General features: G+C 54.4%; 1 protein-coding gene across 3 annotated transcripts; it reads right to left on the bottom strand.

Annotated features, from left to right (window-relative positions):
* Positions 1–10,932: 10,932 nt before the first annotated feature.
* On the bottom strand, positions 10,933–22,619 carry LOC102457253 (PHD finger protein 13-like). 3 transcript variants are annotated; one of them, XM_075938115.1, is made up of 6 exons: positions 22,462–22,619; positions 22,328–22,371; positions 14,622–14,714; positions 13,782–14,388; positions 13,375–13,422; positions 10,933–13,076 (listed from the first exon to the last, which is right to left on the bottom strand). In XM_075938115.1, the coding sequence occupies exons 1-6, from the start codon at positions 22,481–22,483 to the stop codon at positions 12,850–12,852; spliced, it is 1,041 nt and encodes a 346-aa protein (XP_075794230.1). In that variant the 5' UTR covers positions 22,484–22,619; the 3' UTR covers positions 10,933–12,849. The 3 variants fall into 3 exon arrangements, with proteins under 3 accessions (XP_075794230.1, XP_075794229.1, XP_006138518.3); XM_075938114.1 differs by having other exon boundaries at positions 22,328–22,619; XM_006138456.3 differs by lacking the exons at positions 22,328–22,371; positions 22,462–22,619 and adding an exon at positions 18,556–18,733.
* Positions 22,620–25,712: the final 3,093 nt, after the last annotated feature.

Below are 25,712 nucleotides of genomic sequence, written 5' to 3' on the forward strand. Positions count from 1 at the left end.
GCGGCGCCTGTCGCTGATTGGCTCCGCGGGGCTCTTTTAAGAGCCTCGTTCGCAGGCGGCGTTGTCATTGGCAGGCGGCTGGCGCGGAGGTGAGGTTCTCCCCCACTGGGGCAAGGCCTGGGGGTCTCCTTCCGCGCGGCTGGTTCCAGTGCCGAGGCGCGAGCTGCCCTGTCGTGGGGGAGGGGCTGGGCGCGGCTTCCCGCCCTGAGGTGCGTCCTAGAGGCTGGGGCTCCGTAGCCCCGCCCTGAGGGGGGCGGCCCCTGGTGGGGGGCGGGGCTCTATGCCCGGCGGGGGGGGGGGGGCGTCTCTTTCAAGCCTTGTAGCCCCCAGTCCTTCCCGCAGAGCTGCCCAGCCGTAGGCTGCTGGACGCCCCCCCCCCCCCCCCCCGCTGCCTTGCTGAGAAGCGCAGGGGGGGGGGTCACAGATCTCGTGGGGGGGGGGGGTGCTGGAATAGGCAGGTGAACGGCTCCTCGATGAGCTGATGCACAACTGCTTATGGGAGAGGGGGACTCACTAGTCTCGTCTCCCCCCCCCCCGTGCTTCCTATCAGAAAGTGGGGGGGGGGGGGGCGCTTCAAAGCAGCAGCAGCACCACCAGGCTCCACACGGTGCTGCTGCTTTGAAATGCCCTGGGGGAGCACAAGGCTAGCGGGGGGGGGGGGGGGGGGGTCTTCTTGAATCCCCCCCCCGCCCTGTGCTCCTTGCAGTGCTATTGCCTTTCACTTCAAAGGTGGAGGTGCCTGTATTGACTGACTGAACTGCGAAGTCAAATTGCATTGACTATTTGATTAGCCGATTAATCTAAATTTAACAGTCTTATCCCGGAATGAGCCAGTGGTAAAGATGTCTCTGGGTCTGAGATCAGTGAGCGACAGGCCAATGGCTCTGCTCCTTAGCGTCTCTGTGGCTTATATGTGGTCCTATCAAACTGAATAATTTCAAGGGCTGGTGCTCAGTCTGAAATTAAACTTAATTTATCACTACAAACCCTGTAGCCTTCAAGGGCAAAGGGTGTTTTAGTGAACCCCATAGATCACTGAGCCAAAAAAGGCCTGCAACCAACTCACATGTGCAGATCTAGGAATGAGCCAACTTAGGGATTGTTTCTATAAGGCAGTGGTACACGTACCATTAGGGATATACAAGAGAAGTCTAGGGGTATGTCAACATAAGTGAAATTTGGCAAAAAATGTCTGGGATTTTGCCCTGCAAAGGGGATTGGGGAAGGGGCAGTGGCATGTGCCTGTCAAATTGAATGTTTGGAGCTAAGCACCCAGACGTTAGCTGCTCTGCATGTGCGCCTGGTAGGAAAAGTGCATGGCTGCAGAGGCTCCAGTGAGACCCAGGGTAGTTTCAAGTTGGGGAGTGGGTTTGGTCAGGGAGGGAAAAAAATCACTTCCATTGCCACCTCTTAGTACATTTCCTCTCTGGCAGCCTCCCAGAGGTGCTCTAGCAGGAAGGGCATTACCCCCACCCCTGCCAGCAGTTCAGTACACCACATCGCCATCGCCCCTTGCTGTGGTGCTGCAGAGAGGAGCTAAAAGTTGAAGCAGCACAATAAGATTTTCTCCAAAACGCTCCCTCCCCCCACCGCATCAGTGGTGTAGGAAGCGGGGGCAGTTGTCCCTGGGTGCCACATGAGGGTGGTGCCAGGGTGGAGTAGGAGTGCACAGCCTCATGCAGCAAGCCCGGTGCTGGTAGGGCACTTGTTCCCTGCAGGTAAGCTGCCAAAGCAGTGCCAGGCGGCAGGAGCAGGCACTTCTTACCATATGTCTGGTGCCTGGCTCTGGGGGAGGGGCATTAGGTTAGAGCAGGGTGGGCTGGGGGTTCCTGGCTCTTGGAGAGGGTTGGGTGCACTGGATTAAAGCAAGGGAACTGGCATGCCTGGCTTAAGTTTCATTTTTAAGCTAATGGGCTTGTTTTGAAGAGTCTGTAGGGGTGGGGATGGTAGAGTGTAATCATGAAAAAGCTCCCATTTGGATGCTTTGAGTCCTGGCCGCAGTGTGACCTAAATAACCACCATCTTCCCTGACAGTCACACACACAGACGCAGACTAGAGCAGTTCAAGTCAATCTGAGACAGAATTGCTGGAATCTGAGTATTTTGTCATACTCCTGGCAATGCAGTTGGGAAAACAGGGTGGTACTAGTAATAGAAACAATGAAGAAGGAAGCCAGTTTTAGTGCTGCAAAGAAAAGTGGGTGTTGCTTATGATACCAAGAAAAAATATTTAGACTATGGAAATAAATTAAATAAATAGCTGAGCCTGTTTGCAAAAAGGGTACTAGCATTCAAGCCCAAAAGAGCCACTAACCTGGAAAGAAAACCAGGATATGAGAGTAAAGATCCTTTCCTCAGGCTGCAGGACAGGATAATGGCCTAGGGATTACTTGGGGGATCAGATACATTTCAATGATTAAGAGTAGTGGTAACAGCCTTTCAGGTCTTCAATTCAAAATCTTTTAAACATTCACTTTTTGTCATGTTCAGTGTTCATTCTAATCTCTTTTCCTGAGAACTAGTGAAACTCACTATCAGCCCTTCCAAATCCAAGGTTTCCTAGCATGGAGAAGAGGCCAGCAGGGCATGTTTTCTAAAAGGGACTTTAATATTGGCTCTTCTCTTTTCCTGCCAGAAAGGGAAGTGAAATCCCCAGTACACCCATAATTTCAGAGGCTTAATTTCTGAGAAGTCATGCAGTGAGTGGGCTTTTCACAGGAACAGAGACCTGGTTTGCTATGGCTCTGTTGATTAGTTTTAGAAGTACTCTAATGCCTTCTGTGTCCATTTAGCACTGGAACTGGGCATGACCCTTCAAAGGCAGGAGAGGGCTTTTTCTTCACTCAGCACACAGTCAACCTGTGGAACTCCTTGCCAGAGGATGCAGTGAAGGCTAGAACTTTAACAGAGTTTTAAAAAGAGCTAGATAGAGTCATGGAGGTTAGGACCATCAATGGCTATTAGCCAGGATGGGTAGGAATGGTGTCCCTAGCCTCTGTTTCTCTGGAAGTGTGAGACAGAGGACGATCACATGGGGATTACCTGTTGTGATCCCTCCCTCTGGGTTGAGATCAGAATAACTCTTTAGGGGAAAGCTTTGGGGAAGGCCAAAAATAAGGGGTTGTGTGCAGGAGGAATCTGCTGGGGAGTAGGGGGGGGGCGCAGGATCTGGGTGAAATATAGGGTGTGGGAGCAGGCTAAGGATGGGGGATGCTTACCTGATGCAGCTCCTGTGGGGGGGCGGGGGGGGAGGAGAAGTACAGCTGGCTCTGATGTCCTGTGCTTGTAGGCACCTCTCCTATTGGCCCTGATTCCTGATCAATGAGAGCAATGGGGGTGGAGCCTGCAGTTGAGCGGAGGGACAGAGCTTCCCTGTACTGCTGTTCCCCCAGCCAAGCAGGGGCTTTAATACTGGTGGCCATTCCTCCTGTTTGAGAGGACAGTCCTGGGCGGGGGGTTGTTTTGTTTGTTTTTTTGGCTACACTATTGTCTGACTCTGATTCAGAACCAGATGTCTTTATCCTCTGCTTTTCTCATGAGACCAGAGGGTGAAAGTAAGCTGGTATACACTCTATAGTATGGAGCTCCGGCAAGAAGCCAGCCAGCCACCTGGGGCACTTGGCTGTGGCTGTGCTCCTGGGGCTCTTCTGCAGGCTGCCATGTTAAGCAGCAGGCAGGTGAAAGGGGCTGGTTGGGGATGTGTGCCTCTGCCACCCAGGGCTGCCCTAGCCCTCCCCTCCCTTGTGTTTTCTGTTGGGGCTGCAGTTGCATGTACCAGTTCTTCTTCCTCTTCCCTTGACTTTCTGGGGACAAGGGGAAGGTACTCCGCTTGTGCATCTTTCTCTTGCTCCCAGCTGCTGAGGAGAGAACAGAGGAGGAATGCAGCTAGCTGTGACCTTTCCCCTCACTCCCAGAGTCAGAGGAAGAAGAGCAGCAGCAGCGAGCTGGTATGTGCAGCTGCAGCCCTCTTTCCTGAAATGGCCCCCTTGGTCCCCTGCACTCATCCCTACACCCTCCAGCCCTGACTCTCCTGCACCCCCCACACCCTTGCTCTGAGCCCCTCTTCACCCCCAAACCCTGATTCCTGCATGCCAGACATACAACTGCCCCCTGCCCTGATCCTCCCCACGCACCACCCCACATTTAAATATCTTACAAGCAGGGCCGGACGGAAGGCAGGGTGCCAACCGATGGGGTCACCTGATGGCAGATGTAAGAGATGCATGGCGTCCCTTATAGCTGCCATCAGGCACTGCGCGCCCAGCTCCCGCAGCGCCGGCCAGCAACGCCCTTCCTCCCATGGACGCGGGACCCTACATGGCCCGGCGCACGCACCAGCAGCAACAGCCACGCCAGACTGGGCTGCGCATGTGCCCTGGGGGCGGGCCCGGGCTGTACACCAGCGGCTGTAGCCAGGCTGCGCATGCACCGTGTGCCCTGGGGGTGGGCCTGCGCACCCGAGGGGGGTGGGCCTGCTTCCCACAGGTGGGCCCACACATGCACCGTGCCCCCGGGGTGCCAGAATACCATGGGCCAGCCCTGCTTACAAGTACCATGGTATCGCCCCTCCCAAGGAGGGTGGAATACAACAGTACCTGTAAAATTTAAATGACTTCCACCTCTTCTTAAGACACTCATCTTTCAACCCACAATTGAACTTCAGATTGTTGGTCTTTAATGGTTAGCATAATAACATTTAATTAATCCCGTGTTTGTATTGGTCCTGCGAATGCCAATAAAGATCCTATTTGTCACGCTGCCTAATGCCATCCTCACATTAGGCTGTTGCTTGCCTTCATTAAACATTTGTCTTAATCAGTTTGATAGCAGCCTTACTTTAAAATGTCCAAGTAAAAGTTTTCAGACTCAGAATGGTTGAGAAAACATTATCATAGCGAAAAGCAGAAAGTATGACCATCACACATTTTGTATCCTGTGCTGCTGAAATAGTGGGGATGCCTTGTAAGTTGCCCTGGTATACATCCGTTCTGCACTGAAGTTGTTGACATTTCTAGGAATATAAATCCTCCCATTCCCTACTATTAAGTCGTGCAAAAAAAACCAATTTGCTCAAATGGAAGTCAGCTGCAGGGAGAAAAAACCTCTCCACTTTGGGGTTTTTAATCTATCTTGGACTTGTAGTGAGGATGGTCTGTATCAATGTCAACAGCCAAGGAAAGAGCTCTACATCAGCACTCTCAGAAAAGCACAAACTGAACACTCAAAGTGCAGGCATGTCATCTTTGACTTTTTCAAATCTGTGTTGCCTCAGGACAAGTGTTACTTGCTGCTGAACTTTGCAAAGTCTACCACACTGAAGCATCACTTCATATCGAAGTTTGGATGGTACTGTAAAAGTTGATAATGATGGAGTCATTGCAAATTTCTTTATGAAAAAAGGTGAAAGCACTTTGAGAACATTCTTGGCCATATTCTATTCAAAGGCATTTGGATTACCTCAAAGCCAACTACCTTGATTTTTTTCTTTGGCAACCAATGCTTCAAATGAGGCACAACAAAGTCTTTCCCATTAATTGAGATTTTAATCTTGGAGGCCACATTAGTGAGGGCTTTTTCCTCACTTGTGTACAGCCTTCAACTGATATTTGTGGGTCAGTGGCCCCCAACCCAAAAAAGGTTCCCCACCTTGCTACAGCGTGACAGGTAAGAGCCCCTCAGTGACTAGTGGTGGGGAAAACTTTGCTCCACAGCAGTTATAGGACCCCTGACTGGGAGTGAGTCAATCCAGCTGCTCTTGGGCCAATACCTCGGCCAAGGGTAAGACAAGAAAATTCTCCTCCCTTCTGATAAGAAGATGTGGTGAAAGTGGAAAGAGAAACCCGGGGTCAGAGGGACAATCGCAAGTGGTATGAGTGGCAGGAAAACCACATCAGTCTCAGTTGCACCTAGCATTACAAACAGTAAATCCATCAATGGCAAGAGTTCAGAGGTGCCCCAGTCTTACCTCAAGGCCATGGTGAGCTTCGGTTCCAATGTGCAGCACTGGGGCCCCAAAACAAAAAGGTGGCAGTGCAGGCAAATGAGGAGCTTCAGTTGAGGACAGCTAGGGCTGTGCAGGTGGAGGAGTGTGGCCTCTTTATTCACCAAGGGAAGGAGTGGCTTGCAGCCAGCCCAGATGGAATTGTCAGAGAAGCAGACACAGGGAAGCCACTGGGACTACTGGAGGTCGTGTCCCTACAAGCACAAAGACAAGACAGTGAAAGAGGCCTGTAAAGACAAAGCCTTCTGCCTGGAAGTGGATGGAGAGTCCTACTCCTTGAAGAGAGACCATCCCTACTACACAAGTTCAGTGCCAGATGGTAACAACAGGCTTTGAGAGGGCTGACACTGCTTCATACCATCAACATACAGTCATCACTTCAATAGACTTTGATGCAGAATTCTGGAAGAACAGCCCAAGTTGCAGTTCTACACAGAGGCTGAGATTCCCCACCTGGAGGAGATGCAACTCAGTTTGGGCTAAGGAAGAAAAAACGGTTACTTACCTGTAACTGTTGTTCTTCAAGATGTGTTGCTCATGTCCATTCGCATGAGGTGTGCGTGTGCTGCATGCACAGTATCCCGGAGTGTTTTTTCCCTAGCGGTACCCGTCGGGCCGGCAGGTCACCCCCTGGAGTGGCACCACTATAGCGGAGCATAAATACCACTGCTCTCTCCCCGCCCCGCCCCCCCCAGTTCCTTCTTGCTGGAGACTCAGACGAAAGAGGTGGGGGGGGTAATCGAATGGACATGAGAAACACAGCTTGAACAGTTACAGGTAAGTAATTGTTTTTTCTTCTTCGAGTGATTGCTATGTCCATTCAAATGAGGTGACTCCCCAGCTGAACCCAAAGGAGACGGGATCGGAGACATTCCTGAGAGAAACAAGTCACCAGTAAATAAGTAACGTAACCATCGAACTTTATTGAACGCAAAGTACTCAACTGATGTAGCAACATTGCCCACACACGTATAAACTTTCTCCCCTTATTGACCTATGCACAGAACTAAACTGAGTACCACAGAGCCCAGGGCAGCGTTATTTCTGGCTTGCTGGGTAATGGCACAATGTGCAACAAACATGTGGACTGAGGACCACATGGCTGCTGTACAAATAGCAATGATCAGCACCTGTGCCACAAAAGCCGCAGAGGATGCCTGCACTCTGGTAGAGTGCTCCCTGACCTGGGGTGGCTCCTTGTGCGCCAATACGGAACACTCCCTGATACGTGAGGAGATCCAAGTGGATAGCCTTTGGGCTAACAAGGGGCAACCCCTTCATCCTTTCCGCAAAAGAAATAAACATCTGAAAAGATTTGCGAAAGTGCTGTGTTCTGTTTAAATAAAAAGCTAAGGCTCTTTTTGTGTTGAGAGAATGCAGGGCCTGCTCCTTAGGGGAGCAGTGGGGCTTTGGGAAAAAAATCGGATAAATGTCCTGGGCCACGTGAAATGACACCACCACCTTGGGGAGGAATGCAGGGTGGGAGAATAATCTGACTCTATCTGCTGAACACACTAAATAGGGTGGATCCACGGTCAGAGCCCGAAGCGCTGACACCGTGTGCTGAGGTAATGGCTTCTATGAATGCCACCTTAAATGACGGGTACTTAAGTGGACACATGGCTAAGGGCTCAAATGGGGGAAGACATAAGTCTAGTAAGCACCAGGATCAGATCCCACTGAGGCAGGGGTGCCTGCACATGTGGGAACAACCTATTTAACCCCTTGAGGAACCTCTTAACCACAGGGTTAGTGAAAAATGATCTGCCCCCAACCTCCATTTGGAAGGCGGACAGAGATGCTAAGTGGACTGCGATAGATGAGGTGGACAGGCCTGCCTGATACAGCTCAAAAAGATAGTCAAGGACCACTGGGATGGGCCGAGGACGGGTCTATGCCCCTCCTGGACACCCGCAGGGAGAACCTCTTCCACTTAGCAGCATAGGACAATCTGGTAGCCGGCTTTCTGCTCCCCAGCAGACCCGCCTGCACACCCTCCGAGCAGGCAAGCTCAGGCTGCGCTAGCCATGGCTAAGCCATGCTGTCAGGTGGAGGGACTTGATGTTTGGATGGTAGAGGAGACTCCCTTCCCAGGCTTGTGTGATCAAGTCCAGAACTAGTGGGAGGGGTTACGGCTTGTCCTGCACCAGTTCCAATAGCATGGGGGTACCCAAACTGTCTGGGCCAGTCCGGGGCTAGCAGGACAGCCTGATCTTGGTTAGAACCCTGGGAACAACAGGGAACGGGGATAAAGCATACAGTAGGCTCCGTGGTCGAGGAGCGACCAAGACAGCCCGTCGATGCTGCCCCTAGGCCCAGGAACAAGTAGTATTGGGGACACTTCCTATTTGCCTGTGGTAAACAGGTCCACCGGGGGATGACCCCACTTCCTGAAGAGAGGTAGAAGGGTGGTATCCTTCAAGCGCCACTCGTGGCCTCTAAAGGACATGCTCGGTGAGTCTGCCAGTGTGTTTTTGCAGCCTGGCACATACGCTGCCTGTAGCTGAATATTGTGGGCTATGCAAAACTCCCACAGGAGAACAGCTTTGCGGCACAGGGGAGAAGTCTGAGCCCCCCCTGCTTGTTTATATAAAACAGTGCTGCCGTGTTGTCTAGCAGCACCGATACAGATTTCCCTGAGAGAAGGGTCAGGCAGACCTTGTACACCCTCCTGACAGCCAACTCCCTGATGTTTATATGCAGCGCCTTTTCGTGGGGAGCCCATAACCCTTGTCCTGTGGCACTCCAAATGTTTGCCCCAACCCTCATCGGAGGCATGTTATTAGTGTGACCACGAGAACCTCCACCTGAAAAGGCACCCCTTTGTACACTTCGTCCTCCTGTACCCACTATTGCAGGGAGGCAATTACCTCCAGAGGCACCGTCAGGAGGGTATCCCACAGTGCTCTGGCCTGGTTGAAAGACCCTGCCAGCCAAGCCTGCAGCGGTCTAAGTCTCAGCCCAGCGTAACGGACCACATATGTGCAGGCTGCCATATGGCCGAGCAGTTTCTGAGCTGTTGTGAGTGGGGACAGCATTAGGCCTCGCACCAGGGCAGCCATACTTTTTGTAAAGATGCTGGGGGCTTCGGAGAGCCCAAAGGGGAGCACAGTGAACTGATACTGGGTGTGGGCCACCACAAAATGGAGAAATCTCCTGTGACTTGGCTATATGGCCAAGTGAAAACAACCATCCTTTAAGTCAAGGGCCGCATACCACTCCCCTACTTCTAGAGCCACAATAATGGAGGCCAGGGTCACCATCCTGAACCTTGCCTTTTTTATAGCTTTGTTGAGGGTTCTGAGGTCCAGGATAGGATGTAGCTCTCCGTTGGGCTTGGGGATAATAAAATAGCAGGTGACCTTCCCCCTAGAGTCCTCCTCCATCTTCGGAGCCAGGGACTGTTACCGGTGCCTCGGTGCCACCGTCTTTGGTGCCATGGTACAGGAGGGGCCTGGTTGTGCTTCCCGCACTGATGCTGGTGCACTGCGCACTGCAACCTCTCGAGACGGTGCCGGTTGGAGAGCCGACTCCATGAGCAGCAGTTTTAAGTTGGAATCTCTCCCCCGCTTGGTACGCAGCTTAAAACTTCTACAAATTTTACAAGAGTCTGTGAGGTGGGACTCTCCCAGACACTTTAGGCAAATGTCATGGGGGTCTCCCTTAAGCATTGGCTTCGCACAGGACGCGCAAGGTTTAAAGCCGAGCAGGCCTGGAGGGGAGAGATAAGAACTACAAACACTTAACTAAGTACCTAACAACTATAACTACTTGAAAAACAATACAAGAACTGCCAACGGGCAACCACCACATGCTAAGAACTGCAGGAGAGCAGGGCAGGGGGAGCTCCGGCAGGGGTATTTATGCTCCGCTATAGCAGCACCACTCCCGGGGACAACCTGCTGGCCCGACTGGTACCGCTAGGGAAAAATGCTCCAGGATACCGTGCATGCACACCTCATTTGAACGGACATGAGCAATCACTCGAAGAATTGAAGTTATGGGGACTTCTGACTCCCCAGATGCCATACATTTAATGAAATATCTGTGGTTCTGTGCCAGCAGAGCTATGGGATCTAGAATATGCCTTCTGAGAATGGACTCTTCCTCATTTATATTGTAAGATACATGAGGATCTGCTTTTGTCTCCTATGGAAGAAAAGGAACAGTCAGTGATTTAATCACTGTCATAGCTACAGCACAAATACTCTTGGCATTTGGTGCTCTGGGATTGAATGGCTTTCATGTCTCTGTATGGACAACTTCACTGTTCTCTCAACAGCTGCCTTTTGAATTTTTTGCAGCCAGGCACTGGAATATAGTGCATATTGCCCCATCTATGGGGAAATTAGTTTGACCATTTTCACAAAGGTTCGTTCAGGGTAGTTGGACTTGCTGTAGCAAGGGAGCTGGAGTTCATGTTACTTACTGGAGTAGAAGTCCAGGATTACACTTGAGTTTTAGTTACAATGCTTTAACTTGCGGCATTTAGGATGTGTTTTTTCACACCAGAGTAAAAGTTAGTGAAGTGCCAGTATGAATCAGGCTCCAGCAGGGGGAGCCATGCTCCTAGCCGTTAGCTACTGGCCACAGAGGTGGTTTACATAAAGTGCTGGGACAGAGCTCTCTCTCCCTCTCCCTCTCTTCCCTCCCCCCCCCCCCCTCCCCCCTCGCCGCGGGGCCATGGACACATTTTCAGTTTCAAGCACTAAACTAAAAAAGTGCAGTTTAGCAAAGTGTAAAGAAAGCGTTTGTCTATGCTCTGGACTTTTATTTCTACAGCATCCAAGCTCCCTAGGAAGACCATAATCCATTGTAAAAAGGACAGGGCTAGTGCCTGTTCCACCCCTGCCCCCCCAAAGTACATCCAAAGGAAATATTCACTGAAACTTGTTCCAAGTGGGGTTAGAGATGAGGCCACAAAACCGTGCCAAGAGTTATGGCAAAAGTACTTTATTATATACACATTACTCCACCCATACTGCCAAGAATCAGCTATTTTACATAATTTCTATAAAAGTGTAAAGCATTTCAGGGGCATAGGCTTCCTGCTGCAGCAGAGGGATTCAGGGAGCAAACCCTTCCCCAGAGATAGGGACACTGCTGATGTGGCAGACAAATACACCAAGTTTGGAAACGTACAAGAATTGCAATCTTAGGGTCCTTCCACCTCCTCCACCCAAGAAGCAGAGGCCCAGCTCAGTACCAATATGCAGCATAAGAGTCAGAACATCTGCAGTTTGTGTGATTAAACCAAGTGCCTCTAGTAGAGGGGAAAGCAGCATCTGCAATGTGTAGTGCAGAAGGCACATGGGTCTCAGTCTGGGGTGGGTGGAGAAAAAAATGGATTATAATATTTAGTGCATGTGGAGCAGAGACCAGCTAGCTCAGTTATGTCCTCCATGAAGGGAGAGAGGGAGACAGAAGACCAAATATTCTGTCTAGAAATGTAAAAGTGTGCTCATAACAGGCATAGCCAATCTAAAGGGCAATAATTTGCATAGTGGATGAGGCACAAGGCACAAGACCCCTAGTCTGCATGAGACATGCCATTCCCCAGATTTCACTGAGGAGCCTAGACTGTTAACACTGGAGAGAACTCCTGAGACATCAAAGCCTCTCTTTCTGTTCTCTCCAGATTTAGTTCACATAATCCCTGGAACCTTCACAAAACGCTCCCAGGGAGACAGCCCAACGCACAAGAGCAGGGGAAGGCTTGAGAACCATTCCAAGGGGATGAGATTGATCTGCTTTTGCCTGAGGTGGTTTTACTTATTCTTTGCTGCCTGTGAACTCACTGTCTTCTCCCTCCCATGAGTTTCTGAAGACATTCTACACCCCCCTCCCCCCCAAAAAAAACCCCAAACAAATGAACACCTGTTTTGGTCTCCTGCCATGACTCTTAAGTTCCCTCACGCAGGAGAATTCAGTGCAACTGGAAGTTCTGGAGCAGAGAGGTTTATAGTTTAGCAAGAACTGTTTTATAATTTTCTAGACACCTGTTACAAATTATTTACAGTCACTTCATTAGTATTTACAGTAACTGAAAACTGCTAGTGAGTGCAGTCAGATCAAGGGGCTACTCTTTGCTTACTCCACATGAAGCAAGTTTGAAGGCAGGGTGGTCAACTCAAGCTCTGGGGCAGTTGTCCACATCACTATACTGATGGGCCATGACAGTGAAGAGGATAACTCCCTTTTGTCCACCCCCCACCCGCCTCCCCAGCAGTAGTCACTCCAGGGCATTGGTTTGTAGAGGGGGAAGCTCGCACTCTCAACAAAGCAGAGACAGCCCAGATTAAAGAGGACTTTGGTCTCTGGGGCTAACTACTTGATAACTTTCGCCAGTACTAAACACACACTAAGGGGTGGTCAAGTCAAGGCCAGGAAAGGAATTGGGCACCAGTGGGATAACAACCACACTTGGGATAAGCCTAAGCAGCCATCCTACCAGAGGGAAACTACTTGAACTAGGCTCTCCTGGATTGCCTGAGGGGAAAGGCACTGAAGCCTAGTTTGTGACAACAGGAAGGTTTCAGCTGACCTACTGCACTTGGATTCCATTGAGAAACACACCTCCCTGCTAGACACTGCTGCACTGGTGAAACTGATATCCCAACTGCATAGTTTACATGATCCCCATGAGAGGAAGATTATTCTTCCTGGAGTGTCTCTCAATGTGCCAGCTTCCTGGAGCTGGAAGTACAGGGGACATGTCCAGCACAAATGCTCCCACTTTCCAGTGCCACAGGCCTTCTATAGTCACTGTGCATCGATTGTCTAGCCAACTGGGGCTACAGTCTTAGAACAAAGGGCCCCTGCCCACAGTCACCATCTCAGAGAGGGCATCAGTCACAGAACCGTTTGCGGGGCACTGTCCTGGCTCGGTTTGAGCGGCGGATCTCCTGTTTGGCGTCACGGCATCTCTGGCAGATGAAGACCTCAGGCACATTGGATTTGCGAATCTTGGCACAGGAGAGATGGATCCAGGTGGTGCATTCATTACACTCTATCATGGGTCTCCCTGCAAATGGCTTCAGGCAGAAGCAGGTGATCAAGTCCCAAGCATCATCCTCTGGAGAGGGGAGAGAGACACCTCCATCAGAAAATGTCAGACAAGCCCAGCTTATAGCATAAGATCACGCAGACTGGGAAAGGCAGTATACATCATCTTGGAGGTGTGAAGACATTTTAGGGCTCAACACTGACCCCTCTCCCCAGAAGATTAGTGATCAGCTCCAAAGGAAACTCTTGCCCATCCTACACCAGCCTGAATTCCCCACTGACTGTCACCCATCAAAGGAAGAAGCCCAGCAGCAAAGCAAGACATGCTAGAGAGGCTACCAGTTCCACACACACAGGGTCCCACTCACCTTCTGCTTTGGTGTTTGGAGGTGCCACCATGAATTCCACAGGTGAAGCTGCAAAAGCAAACGGTCAAATGATTAGTATGAGAATCTCCCAAATTGAAAAATGAGTCATCTCCAGCACTGTTGACACCAGAGGAAAGAAGAACTCTGACAGGCCCTGACTATTCTTTTCAGTTTCCCCATTTCACCTTGTGTTGGGTGAGGCTAGGACTCCAGGAACAATGGGCTCCTCACAAAGTCTGTGAGCCTACAGTTCCTCCAATGAGAAGAGAGCAAGGTGCTGAGCATTGGAACACAATGCAGCTTTACAGTAAGAACCCTGACACGATCACCGTCCAGGCCAGGGACACCTGCCCCACTTCTACTACAGTTCCCTCCACACTAGCCAGACAAACTAGCTTGGAACTTACCACTGAGCTGGGAGCTGAAACAGCTTGTAGCCTCCTCTTTGCTTTGATCCAAGGTATTCTGACAGCTGGAGCTCCTACTCTCCTCATGGCTCGATTCTTGCTCCTTGGGTTGAAAATAGCTTCCTACTGGCACCTCACTCTCCTGCGCCCCATGTGTCCAATCCTTTTCTTCCTTCATGAACTCCTCCAGGAGGGATTTGGGGCGGAGCTCACCAGCTGGGATAACCAAGGACTCCTGACGTTCTCCTCTTACATAAGGTGCCTGCTCCTCTAGCACAGCCAACTCTCTCATTTGCTGTTGAACATCACCCAAATTCTTCATGCCAGCCAGTGTCACCTTCTGTTCCATCTCTTGATCCAAGATAAGCTTCTTCGCTGACAGTTTCTTCTTCTTGGTTTGCTGAGGGCGGGCTGCATATAAACTGCTGGGGAAGTCAGGGCAGTTGAGGTGTAGGTTACCCCCTTTGTACTTGGTGTTCCTGCTTCTACCCTCATCTGGCAGTACTTGGGAGTCAGAGGAATGGGATGAGGCCCAGCTGTCACTGTCCTGAGTGCTTCCTGTGCTGTTTTGAGGACTCATGCTGCCTCCAAGAGTCCAGGGTTCATTCTACAATAAGGACAAAGAGAAAGCACATAGGACTTGCACAAAACCACACCACAGATTTGGTGTTCTTAGAGTGCTTGGGGGAGGGAAGATGACGGGAGCAGGACAAATGACAGCAGAAAGTCCCCCAAGCCTCACTGCCAAAAAACAGTAGGTACCAGATCTGTGTCTCAGCACATGGGCCCCCTCATACAACATCTAACAATGGCACATGCACACACACCAATCAGTTTTACCTCCTCGGGGTAGGGGATGTAGCCAGCGTAGGCTAGCACGAACGTGCAGAACTGGTTGAAGTCTTCCACTGTTCTTTGTCTTTTCTGTGGTGGCTGCAAAGAATGACATTTTATTGATTAGAGAGCAGTGGTTCTCAAACTTTTTGGCCCATGGCCCAATGGAAACCTTTCCATGGACCACCAGTTGCTAAAGGAAACTCACTGTTAATTACATAATTACACTAGTGTGGCAGCTAGGGAGAACAGTTTAATTTAACCAGTAAGAAAGGAAATATTAATTTAAATTATTAAACAGATTCAATGCTTTAACTCTCTCATGTTTATTTAAAATGAAGTTTGATAAACTAAGTAAAATATTTATGTACAACACAAAAAGTTCCCATATTTTCTTTACTTATGGCAGGGGTGGGGAACCTTTTGGATCGGGGTCACTGATGCACAGAAAAGTCAGTTGGGGACCACCACACAAGTGGTAAGCCAAAAAACACACCCCCAAACCTCCAAAAATCCCCAACTGAAACACTTCACTCCTCTAGCGCTCCAGCCCCACCACCGGGGAAGGGAGAGGGAGGACTGAGGTTCAGGGCTTCCTATAGGCCAGATTAACTCTTCTGGGGTTCCAGAGTTAGGGAGGTCCATAAAATCCACTAAGCTCTGGGGTTGGGAAAAAATGAGGGGTTTAATGTATAGGAAAGGACTACCAGCAAGAGGAATGAGGGTGCAGGAGGGGGTGAGGGTGCAAGGTCTGGATGGGAGGTAGCGTGTCGGGGGAAAAGAGAGGGGACAAGAACAAGGAAAGGTGCAACGTGTAGCCAGGAAGGAGGGTGCAGGAGCAGGCTGCGGGTGTGGGGTTTCGGTGTGTGCATGGATATTGAGCATGAGGGGAACACTTACTAACCTTTGCACCCCGTGCAAGTCCCAGGCACTGCCTCCTGCTGCTCCCACTGGCCAGGTTCTGGCCAACAGAAGCAGTGGAAAGCCTCCAAGCAGCGTGCCGCTGTTCCCCCAAAAGGGGGAGGAGGAGGGGAAGAAGCGCTTCTTCCCCACAGCAGGAAGCTAACACTGGCGTTCCAACGGCAGGGGAGGGAGGGTGAGTGAGCCTGGAGAGCCAACATGGACTTGCTACTGCAGGGGGAAGGAGGGGCTGACCTTGAGCTGCGGACCACCTGGGAGGTGGCCACGGACCACTAGTGGTTTGAGAACCACTGGATTAGAGTCTCCAGCCTCAGACTTCTTGTCTGGGAGAAAACTTGTGACTAAAAACTGTAATTAAAGGCCAAGCTGCCAGGAATCAAATCTTATACTACAAGATAAGACTGTGGCAGTCAAAGGACTGTGTTTGCTATACTAGCCACCAAGTAACTCCATTACATGTCCACCACATACAGGCCTAGAATGCCTAAGCAACATTCCCCACAACCAACCCACATACAAAGTCCCAGACTGCCTGAATACCACCACAGAAGGCTGCCGTGTTCAGCACACCTGGGTGACCTTTCTTTTCCCCAAACCAACCCACACATTCAACCTGCCTAGCTGTTCCCCTTCAAAGATATGCCCAGAACCTGCAGCCAAAGCCCAGGCAGGTACCCTACCACATCAAATCTGCATGCACACAATGTATGGAAAAGAAATCTAACACAAAAATATTTGAATACTGAGCTTCTAAAAGGTTTTTAAATAGGGATGTTAGCATGTAGTCATTTACATGATTAACCGATAAGCCCAGGCTTAAATACATGTGCATCTCCCCACCACCACCTCTTTATCAGAGACAATAGAGGCTATGTCTATACTACAAGGTTTTTGCGCAAAAACCTGCGAAGCGTCCACACCTCAAATGAGCTCTTGCACAATTAAATGGGCAGTTAAACAGCTTTTTCCACTGTAGGTAAACCTCCTTTTCTGAGGCATAACTGCTTTTAGCACTACAGCTATGGCACAAGAACACAAGTGTGGGTGCTCCAGAGGGGTTTCTGCACAAGAAACCCCTATGGGAAAAAGCACAGGTGCTCTTTCTTTGTGTGGATGCTCTATTGCACAAAAGCACATCACCTTTGCGATGTGTTTTGAGGTGTGGACGTGCTCTGCGCAAGAAGTTTTTGTGCAAAAACTCTTGTGCAAAAGGCTTCTTGCGCAAGAAGCATGTAGTGTAGACGTAGCCAGAGAGGCAGCAGTGCAGGGGAGCAAGTAGGAGCTGATATGCACAGGGAATGGGTAATTAAGCCAGTTCCCCACACATGCAGGCTTCCACAGAGCTGCTTTACACAGTAGCACAGGAGATGGAGGGCAGGTGGAAGTCAGTACACTGATAGAGGCAGCAGGTGTGGGGAAAGAATGGGAACTGGTGCTTGCAGAGAGCCAGCTCCCACCTACCCACCCCCCAAGGTATAAATATATATTGGCTGAAAATTTCAGTGGATATATATTTACGTAATTAAATGCATTTTAACATCCCTAGTTTTTAAATAGGGTGAGCCCCTGAAGTTGCAGAAGAGCCCTCAGAAATGAGCTCCCTATATTTGTAGTTACAGGACTGGAGTGTTTGTGGCAGGGACCATATCCAATATCTTAAGGAAATTCTGCTGTGAGATCCAATGGGAAGGATGACAGGCCTCTACACAATTAACAAAGGAGAATTCAGACAGTCTTGAGCATTGGACTCAGGGAGTCAGGGCAGGATGGATCCCTAGAGTCTACAGCTCTACCTAGGGCAATCAGAATGGCAAAGCCCAAATGGCAGAGGCACACTGGGGAAAGTTTCCTCTCAAGACAATCAAGTTGCCTATTAAGGAAATTCAGAGTCCTACAGAGAGCAGTCTCTTGCACCCACATCATTCAAGACAAAGGGATGTAAAAACACTGAAGCCAAGCCCAGCCCAGCCCAACCCAGCCAGCAGGGGGGGAACTTATCTGAATGACAGGGGATAGGCCAGATGGGCACAGTGCTGCCATCTACCCCAGCCAGGCAGTCCATGCCAGCCACCCAAGGGCAGCAAGAATTCATGGTTGTGAATCTGAGTCAATGCTAGGGATGTCAGATATTGTATAATAATTGTGTAACTGCACCAAATCTTAGTGGTTACACAATTATTAGATAGTCCCAGGGGCAGAGCCAGCAGCCAGTGCACTCCTGGACCCACTCCTGGAGAGCCCCCTGCCACCCTGTGCTGCTGCCTTTGTATCAGAGACAGTAGCACAGGGCAGCTGCAACATCTTTCCACAGTGAGCCCAGGCCTGCTGAGGACAGAGGCTGCTCCGGCATCCTGTCTCCCCCCCCCCCCAGCACAGGGAAGGGATGGAAGAGGTGGCTACGAGAAGCTGGTGCTCATGGGGAGGCAGCTTTCCCTGAGCATGGCTCCTGACTCCCCCCTGTGCTGCTGCCTCTGATACAGAGGGGACCTTCACCCTGCTGGCATCTAACATCAGAAACGATAACTCCCCACCCTCTCAACTGGGAAGGACACCACCCAAAGAGCACAGCTGGCAGCATCAATTCACACACAGAAGGGGAAGGGACCTGCCTGGCCAGGTGCAGTTTGTGATAAACATTGAGGGAAGCCTGGGATTTCCACATCCCAACCAGAGGGATGACTCTACCCAATGGCCCCTCTTTCCCAAGGGCTAAAGGACAATCACTCCCAGGAGAAGGGAGGGGCCCCTGGAGAGGCCTTTGTTGTTACAGTGAGTGGGAGGAGCCAAGCATAGGTGGAAGGTTTGGAAAACACATCCCAGGGTAAACCCCTCACTCCTGTTTAAGTTACTGGCCTCAAGGGAAGTGCAAACAGCTCACCCCACAACATGCACAGTGCTACAGAAAACTAGCCTGGTGATGAGGATAGGTCCATCAATGGCTATCAGCCAGGATGGCGTTTCTAGCCTCTGTTTGTAAGAAGCTGGGAATGGGCAAGGGCATTGATCATTTGAGGATAACCTGTTCTGTTTTCATGCCCTCTGAGGCACCTGGCATTGGCCACGGTCAGAAGACAGGATCCTGGGCTAGATGGACCTTTGGTCTGACCCAATATGGCCCTTCTTATGTTCTCAACCTCTGCCAGATGCAAGAGCCATAAACACCTTCAAAACACCACCTGCCCCCTGCATAGTGCCCAGCCCCCCCAATGTAGCACCCACAGCGCCCCAGACCCCCCTCAGAGCCCACAGCACCCCCACACATGCAGAGCCCACAGCGCCCAGACCCCCCCTCAGAGCCCACAGCACCCCCACACATGCAGAGCCCACAGCGCCCAGACCCCCCCTCAGAGCCCACAGCACCCCCGCACATGCAGAGCCCACAGCGCCCAGACCCCCCCTCAGAGCCCACAGCACCCCCACACATGCAGAGCCCACAGCGCCCAGACCCCCCCCTCAGAGCCCACAGCACCCCCGCACATGCAGAGCCCACAGCGCCCAGACCCCCCCTCAGAGCCCACAGCACCCCCACACATGCAGAGCCCACAGCGCCCAGACCCCCCCCCAGAGGCCACAGCACCCCCACACATGCAGAGCCCACAGCGCCCAGACCCCCCCTCAGAGCCCACAGCACCCTCGCACTTGCAGAGCCCACAGCGCCCAGACCCCCCCCAGAGCCCACAGCACCCCCGCACATGCAGAGCCCACAGCGCCCAGACCCCCCCTCAGAGCCCACAGCACCCCCGCACATGCAGAGCCCACAGCGCCCAGACCCCCCCTCAGAGCCCACAGCACCCCCGCACATGCAGAGCCCACAGCGCCCAGACCCCCCCCCACAGAGCCCACAGCACCCCCGCACATGCAGAGCCCACAGCGCCCAGACCCACCCTCAGAGCCCACAGCACCCCCGCACATGCAGAGCCCACAGCGCCCAGACCCACCCTCAGAGCCCACAGCACCCCAGCACATGCAGAGCCCACAGCGCCCAGACCCCCCCTCAGAGCCCACAGCACCCCAGCACATGCAGAGCCCACAGCGCCCAGACCCCCCCTCAGAGCCCACAGCACCCCCGCACATGCAGAGCCCACAATGCCCCAGACCCACCCTCAGAGCCCACAGCGCCCCAGACCCCCCCCTCAGAGCCCACAGCACCCCCGCACATGCAGAGCCCACAGCGCCCAGACCCCCCCTCAGAGCCCACAGCACCCCCGCACATGCAGAGCCCACAATGCCCCAGACCCACCCTCAGAGCCCACAGCGCCCCAGACCCCCCCCTCAGAGCCCACAGCACCCCCGCACATGCAGAGCCCACAGCGCCCAGACCCACCCTCAGAGCCCACAGCACCCCAGCACATGCAGAGCCCACAATGCCCCAGACCCACCCTCAGAGCCCACAGCGCCCCAGACCCCCCCCTCAGAGCCCACAGCACCCCCGCACATGCAGAGCCCACAGCGCTCAGACCCCCCTCAGAGCCCACAGCACCCCCGCACATGCAGAGCCCACAGCGCCCAGACCCCCCCTCAGAACCCACAGCGCTCAGACCCCCAAATGCACATGCAGCACCCGCAGTGCCCAGACCCCCCCACATACATGCAGAGCCCACCCCCCCAGAGCCCAGACCAACTGATCCCCCCGCAGCCCAAGCCCCCCCCCCAGCTGACACCCCCTGAGGAAGAGGCAGAAGTGGAAAAGCCCGAGGGCAGCGGCGCCCCAGGCCGAGCGGCCGGGGCAGCCCAGGGAAGCGGTCCCGCTGTGGAGCCCGGCGGAACTCGGCTCCTTCCAAGCCCTGCTCCTCGGAGCGGCCCCCGCGCCGCCCCCGCCCCGAGCCCCACATGGGGCGAGAAGTCCAGAGGGCGGGGGGGGGGTCGCTCCCCGACATGAGCCCGCCCAAGATGGCGCCCGCGCGGCGCTCCCGGTCCTGCCCTGAGCCGGCCCCCCAGGGGCTCGCTCCCCGCCGCGGCAGCGGCCCCGGCCGGCGGATCCTCCGGGGGAGCCGAGTACGGGTGGGGCGGACAGGCCCCCGGCTCCCTCCCACGGGCCACGGCCCCCGGACAGCCCCCCGCTTCGCCCCCCCGCGCCCCAAACCCGCCCTCGCAGCCCCCCCGCCTCTCCCCGCAGTCCCCCGCCTCTCCCCCAAGCCCCCGGCACACAGCCCCCCCCCCCCCCCGCCTCTCCCCCAAGCCCCCGGCACACAGCCCCCCCCCCGCCTCTCCCCAAAGCCCCCGGCACACAGCCCCCCCCCCCGCCTCTCCCCAAAGCCCCCGGCACACAGCCCCCCCCCGCCTCTCCCCAAAGCCCCCGGCACACAGCCCCCCCCCGCCTCTCCCCAAAGCCCCCGGTACACAGCCCCCCAGACCCCCCTCCCGTCTCTCCCCCCGAAGCCCCCGGTACGCAGCGCCCCTCCCCCTAAACACAGCCCCACAGAGCCATCGGGTTTTTTCCCCAGAGCCTCCCCGTCTCGCCCCCACACGTTCCCGACCCCCCACTCCTCAGACTCCCCTCCGAACAACACCCTCCAGAACTCCCTCCCGCTCCTCGAGACCTGCCCGGAGCGCAGCGCCCGGAGCCCGGCAAAGCACAACGGCGGCCCCCGCCCCGCATTTCCCTGTCCCCCAACACCCGGCCCAGCGCACAGGCCACTCCAATCACCCCCGCAGGGCTGGCACGCAGGCCCCCCCCTCCCCAGCACACAAAGAGCCTCCCCCGTTCCCAACACCCAGCCAGACTGCCCCTGCCCTCCCACTAGACACACGGGCTCCCTCGCCCCTTCCCCAGCCCTCCCCGGAGCATAGCACCGTCCCCCGCTGCCCCCCCGCCTCTCCCCCAGCCCTGGCCGGCGCGCGGCACCCTGCCCCCCCCCCGCTTCGCTCTCCCCCAGCCCTGGCCGGCGGGCGGTACCCTGCCCCCCCCCGCTTCGCTCTCCCCCAGCCCTGGCCGGCGGGCGGTACCCTGCCCCCCCCCGCTTCGCTCTCCCCCAGCCCTGGCCGGCGAGCGGCACCCTGCCCCCCCCCGCTTCGCTCTCCCCCAGCCCTGGCCGGCGCGCGGCACCCTGCCCCCCCCCCCGCTTCGCTCTCCCCCAGCCCTGGCCGGCGAGCGGCACCCTGCCCCCCCCCGCTTCGCTCTCCCCCAGCCGTGGCCGGCGAGCGGCACCCTGCCCCCCCCCCCGCTTCGCTCTCCCCCAGCCCTGGCCGGCGGGCGGCACCCTGCCCCCCCCCCCCGCTTCGCTCTCCCCCAGCCCTGGCCGGCGAGCGGCACCCTGCCCCCCCCCCCCCGCTTCGCTCTCCCCCAGCCCTGGCCGGCGAGCGGCACCCTGCCCCCCCCCCCCGCTTCGCTCTCCCCCAGCCCTGGCCGGCGAGCGGCACCCTGCCCCCCCCCCCGCTTCGCTCTCCCCCAGCCCTGGCCGGCGGGCGGCTCCCTGCCCCCCCCCCCCCGCTTCGCTCTCCTCCAGCCCTGGCCGGCGGGCGGCTCCCTGCCCCCCCCGCTTCGCTCTCCCCCAGCCCTGGCCGGCACCCTGCCCCCCCCGTGCCCGACAGACAGCTCCAACCCCCCTCTCCACAGCGTGGCACACAAGGCCCCCCCAGGCTCCCTCTCCAGAGCTCAGCATACAGCCCGCACCCGACTTCCCCCCCCAAGCCCGGCCCACACCCTCCCCCCGTAACCGAAGCACAAGGTCCCCGGCCCCCACAGCCTCCGGCCCCAGCAGGCCCCCTTACCTCCGCCTCACCGGGCAGAGCCCGCCCGGGCCCCCCCCCGCGCACATGGAGCCCCCCCCAGCCCCGCGCTCCCTCCTCACCTCCTCGGGTCCCGGCGAGCCGGGGCTGGGCACGGGGCTGGCACCTGCAAGGGGAGAGGCGAAGGGAAAGCGATGAGCGCGGGGGTGCGGCCCCGAGCCCCCGCCCGGCTCCCCTCCGCCCGGCCGCCGCCCACCTGCGAGCTCGTAGCTGCTCATCCCGCTGGAGCGCGGGGCCGCGTGTGCTGCGGGCGCCACCGCCGGGCTCTCGGGGCGCGCTGGCCCCGCTCCCTCCAGCCCTCTCCTCCGACACTGGCCTCGCAGCCCCGCCCGGCCGCTCCGGGGGGCGGGGGCGGAACCACCTGGTGGCGGGGAAAGGGGAGGAGGGGCCTGGAGCCGGCACAGGGCGGGGGAGGCGCCGGCGCCCCCGCCCCCTCGGCACTTGGACTCGTCCGTCAGCTGAGCAGTAGACCTGCGGCCCCTCCCGGGTCAGCCGCTGCTCCCTGCAGCCCCGCCGTCCCGGGATCCTGGCGGGAGATCCGGCTGCACAGCGCGGCTGGAGCTCAGGCCTCCCGCCAGCCGCAGCACAAGGGAAGGCGGGGGAGGTGCCGCTAGGGGCCAAGCTCCCGCCCCGATCCCTCTTTCGCGGAGAACCGAGCGCACGCGTTTTAATTACTGCAGGACCCCCCTCTGGCTGAGTAATTAACAAGGTAGGCAGCTTGTTTGGGTAGCGGGGGCACAGTGCGGGAGAGGCCAAAGATGCTGGCCACAAGGCAAGAACTGGCCCATTGATAAGGGATATGGCAACTCCTACAAGTTTTTCTCCTTACCCAAGTGAAGGCAGTCGGCCGCAGTTAAAATGACCCGACCTACAGCGCGCCCTGCACCCTCCGACTCCCGGATACCAAGGATCGAGTAGGACTAGCATCAGGGCAGGCCTGCCTGTGAGATAAAGCCAGTACTAGCCCTCTCACCACCTAGTCCCCTGTGGTAGGATGGGAAGTCACTCTCTCACTGAGCTTTCGCTCACACCACCGTTTACTGCTGTGTAACCATTTCTCCAAAATACTTATTGGGAGAGAGATTGAAATCCTCCTTAAAGCCATCATAAAAGCCTTACCTGCCTAAAGGGGAGCAGAACTATCCCAACTTGGGAGCAGGAGAGCAGTAACATCCTTCGGAAAAGGCTGAGAGAAGCAAAGAGCTGGGGTGTATTTTCAATAGGGCTGCAATCTTACCAAGGGGATCATGAACAGGACAGAACAGTTATAGAGCCCACCACAGCAGCAGGATTGGAGGGTTTTTAACAAAGTTTTTTTTTTAAATCAGGTATTTCTAAGGCTAGCATTACAAGTGTACCATCCCACTAGCACAGAGGATAACTCCCAAATGCTAATCAGCTAATTAAAAACTAAACCACAAAAAGAAAACAAAATTAAGTGTTTCCTGCACCCACTTCTAGGATAGATTCCTGCCATGGGAAGTCTCACTGCAGCAGAGCTCCTGTCCCTAAAGAATAAGGCAGAGTACAGCTACACCATACAGCAAGTCCAAGGTCAACAGCCAGGCTATGTCTACATTGGCGTGATCTTGCGCCAGAGCTATGCAAATGAGGCTAAGTGGAATATTGCCGAGCCTCGTTTGCATATATAAGGAACACCCACTTTTGTGGAAGAGGATCTTGTACAAGGAGCTGTCTACACGGCCCCTTCTTGCGCAAGAAAAACCCTCTTGCCCAATGCCGTTATTCCTGAAAATAATCAGCGTAGCGGCATTGCGTAAGAGGGTTTTTCCTTGTGCAAGAAGGGGCAGAGTAGACAGCTCCTTCTTGCGCAAGAGCCTCTTCCACAAAAATGGCAGCTAATATATGCAAATGAGGCTCGGCAATATTCCATGCTTAGCCTCATTTGCATAGCTCTGGCGCAAAATCGCGCCAGTGTAGACATAGCCCTAGAGTGCCAAGGCAATCCAGTAGCAGGAGCAACTGTATGCCCCAGAAGGTGCCAGGTACAAGTGTGGCCAGGTATTGCAGCCCTCACTTTGAGCACTAAGGCAATCCATTCCTAAAGACCAAACTCTCTCAGCAGGGAAAGCTCAAACTGCACAAGGGCCTGAACTCAGCCACGAAGGGCAAGATGGATCCTAGATGAGACTAAAGGCTTCAGAGCATGATTACTAGCACTAAATCCAGCTCCAGCCTTGAGTGAGGAAGGTATGTGGGAGCTGTCAGGCTGCTCTCAACACCGTGATTTGTAAATGGCCTCCCTCCCTCTGCTTCCTGTCTTATCCTTTTCTTCAGGGACCGGAGCCCAGCACCACGGTTTCCTGCACTAGCTGTAGTGGGCTATGCTTTGATGAAGGCTCTCCCAGTTGGTGTCAGGAAGTTAGGTTCATTCAACCATCAATAGCACCAAGTCCCAGCACTCGTGTTTGTGGGTAGCTCAAGCTGTTAACCATAACATTTTACTCTTCTCAGCACTAGTTGCCCAAGCAGGCCTTTTGTTAACCTGATAGGATTCCCTAGGCCTACATCTCCCAATACATGGCCACTACCACAGCAGATGCAGACCATACATGTGCCAGAACACACACACACACACACACACACACACACACACACACACACACACACACACACACACACACACACCCCCCCCCCCCCCCCCCCCAGTACCACTACAAGCAACCTGGACCAGATTGGAAAGCAAAGACATGAGCAAGGATACCCAACCCCTCTGCCATGTTCTGGAAGAAGCTCCTTAGTTAGCCACGATCCAGAAGTGGAGGGTTCCATGAGTAGCAGTCCTGTTTCAAGGGTGATGGACAACTGACAGCAAAGGGGCAGAGGGGTGGCTACCACTGCCATCAGGCAAAGCTTTCAGAGGCTGGGGAGTTAATGAAGTCTGGCTCATGCTAAGGAGCAAAAGCCAGTCAATGAGACTCCTGGCAGATGGCAATCTTAGAAAATGTTTTCCCAAACTAGTTCGTCCAGCCACACAGAAGCTACAGCATCCTAAGTGTCACCCCACCACCCACCCCTGTGCTGGTTTGTAATACCCACTGGCTACGTCTACACTGGCATGATTTTCCAGAAATGCTTTTAACAGAAAAGTTTTCCGTTAAAAGCATTTCTGGAAAAGCACATCTAGATTGGCAGGACGCTTTTCCGGAAAAGCACTTTCTCTGGAAAAGCGTCCGTGGCCAATCTAGATGTGCTTTTCCGCAAAAAAGCCCCGATCGCCATTTTCGCGATCGGGGATTTTTTTCGGAAAACAGAACTATGCTGTCTACACTGGCCCTTTCGGGCAAAAATCTTTTGGAAAAAGACTTTTGCCCGAACGGGAGCAGCATAGTTTTTCCAGAAAAGCACTGATGATTTTACATTAGATTGTCAGTGCTTTTCCGGAAATTCAAGCGGCCAGTGTAGACAGCTGGCAAGTTTTTCCGG

Source organism: Pelodiscus sinensis, chromosome 10 (assembly GCF_049634645.1).
Source record: "Pelodiscus sinensis isolate JC-2024 chromosome 10, ASM4963464v1, whole genome shotgun sequence".
In the NCBI taxonomy this organism is placed as follows: domain Eukaryota; kingdom Metazoa; phylum Chordata; order Testudines; family Trionychidae; genus Pelodiscus; species Pelodiscus sinensis.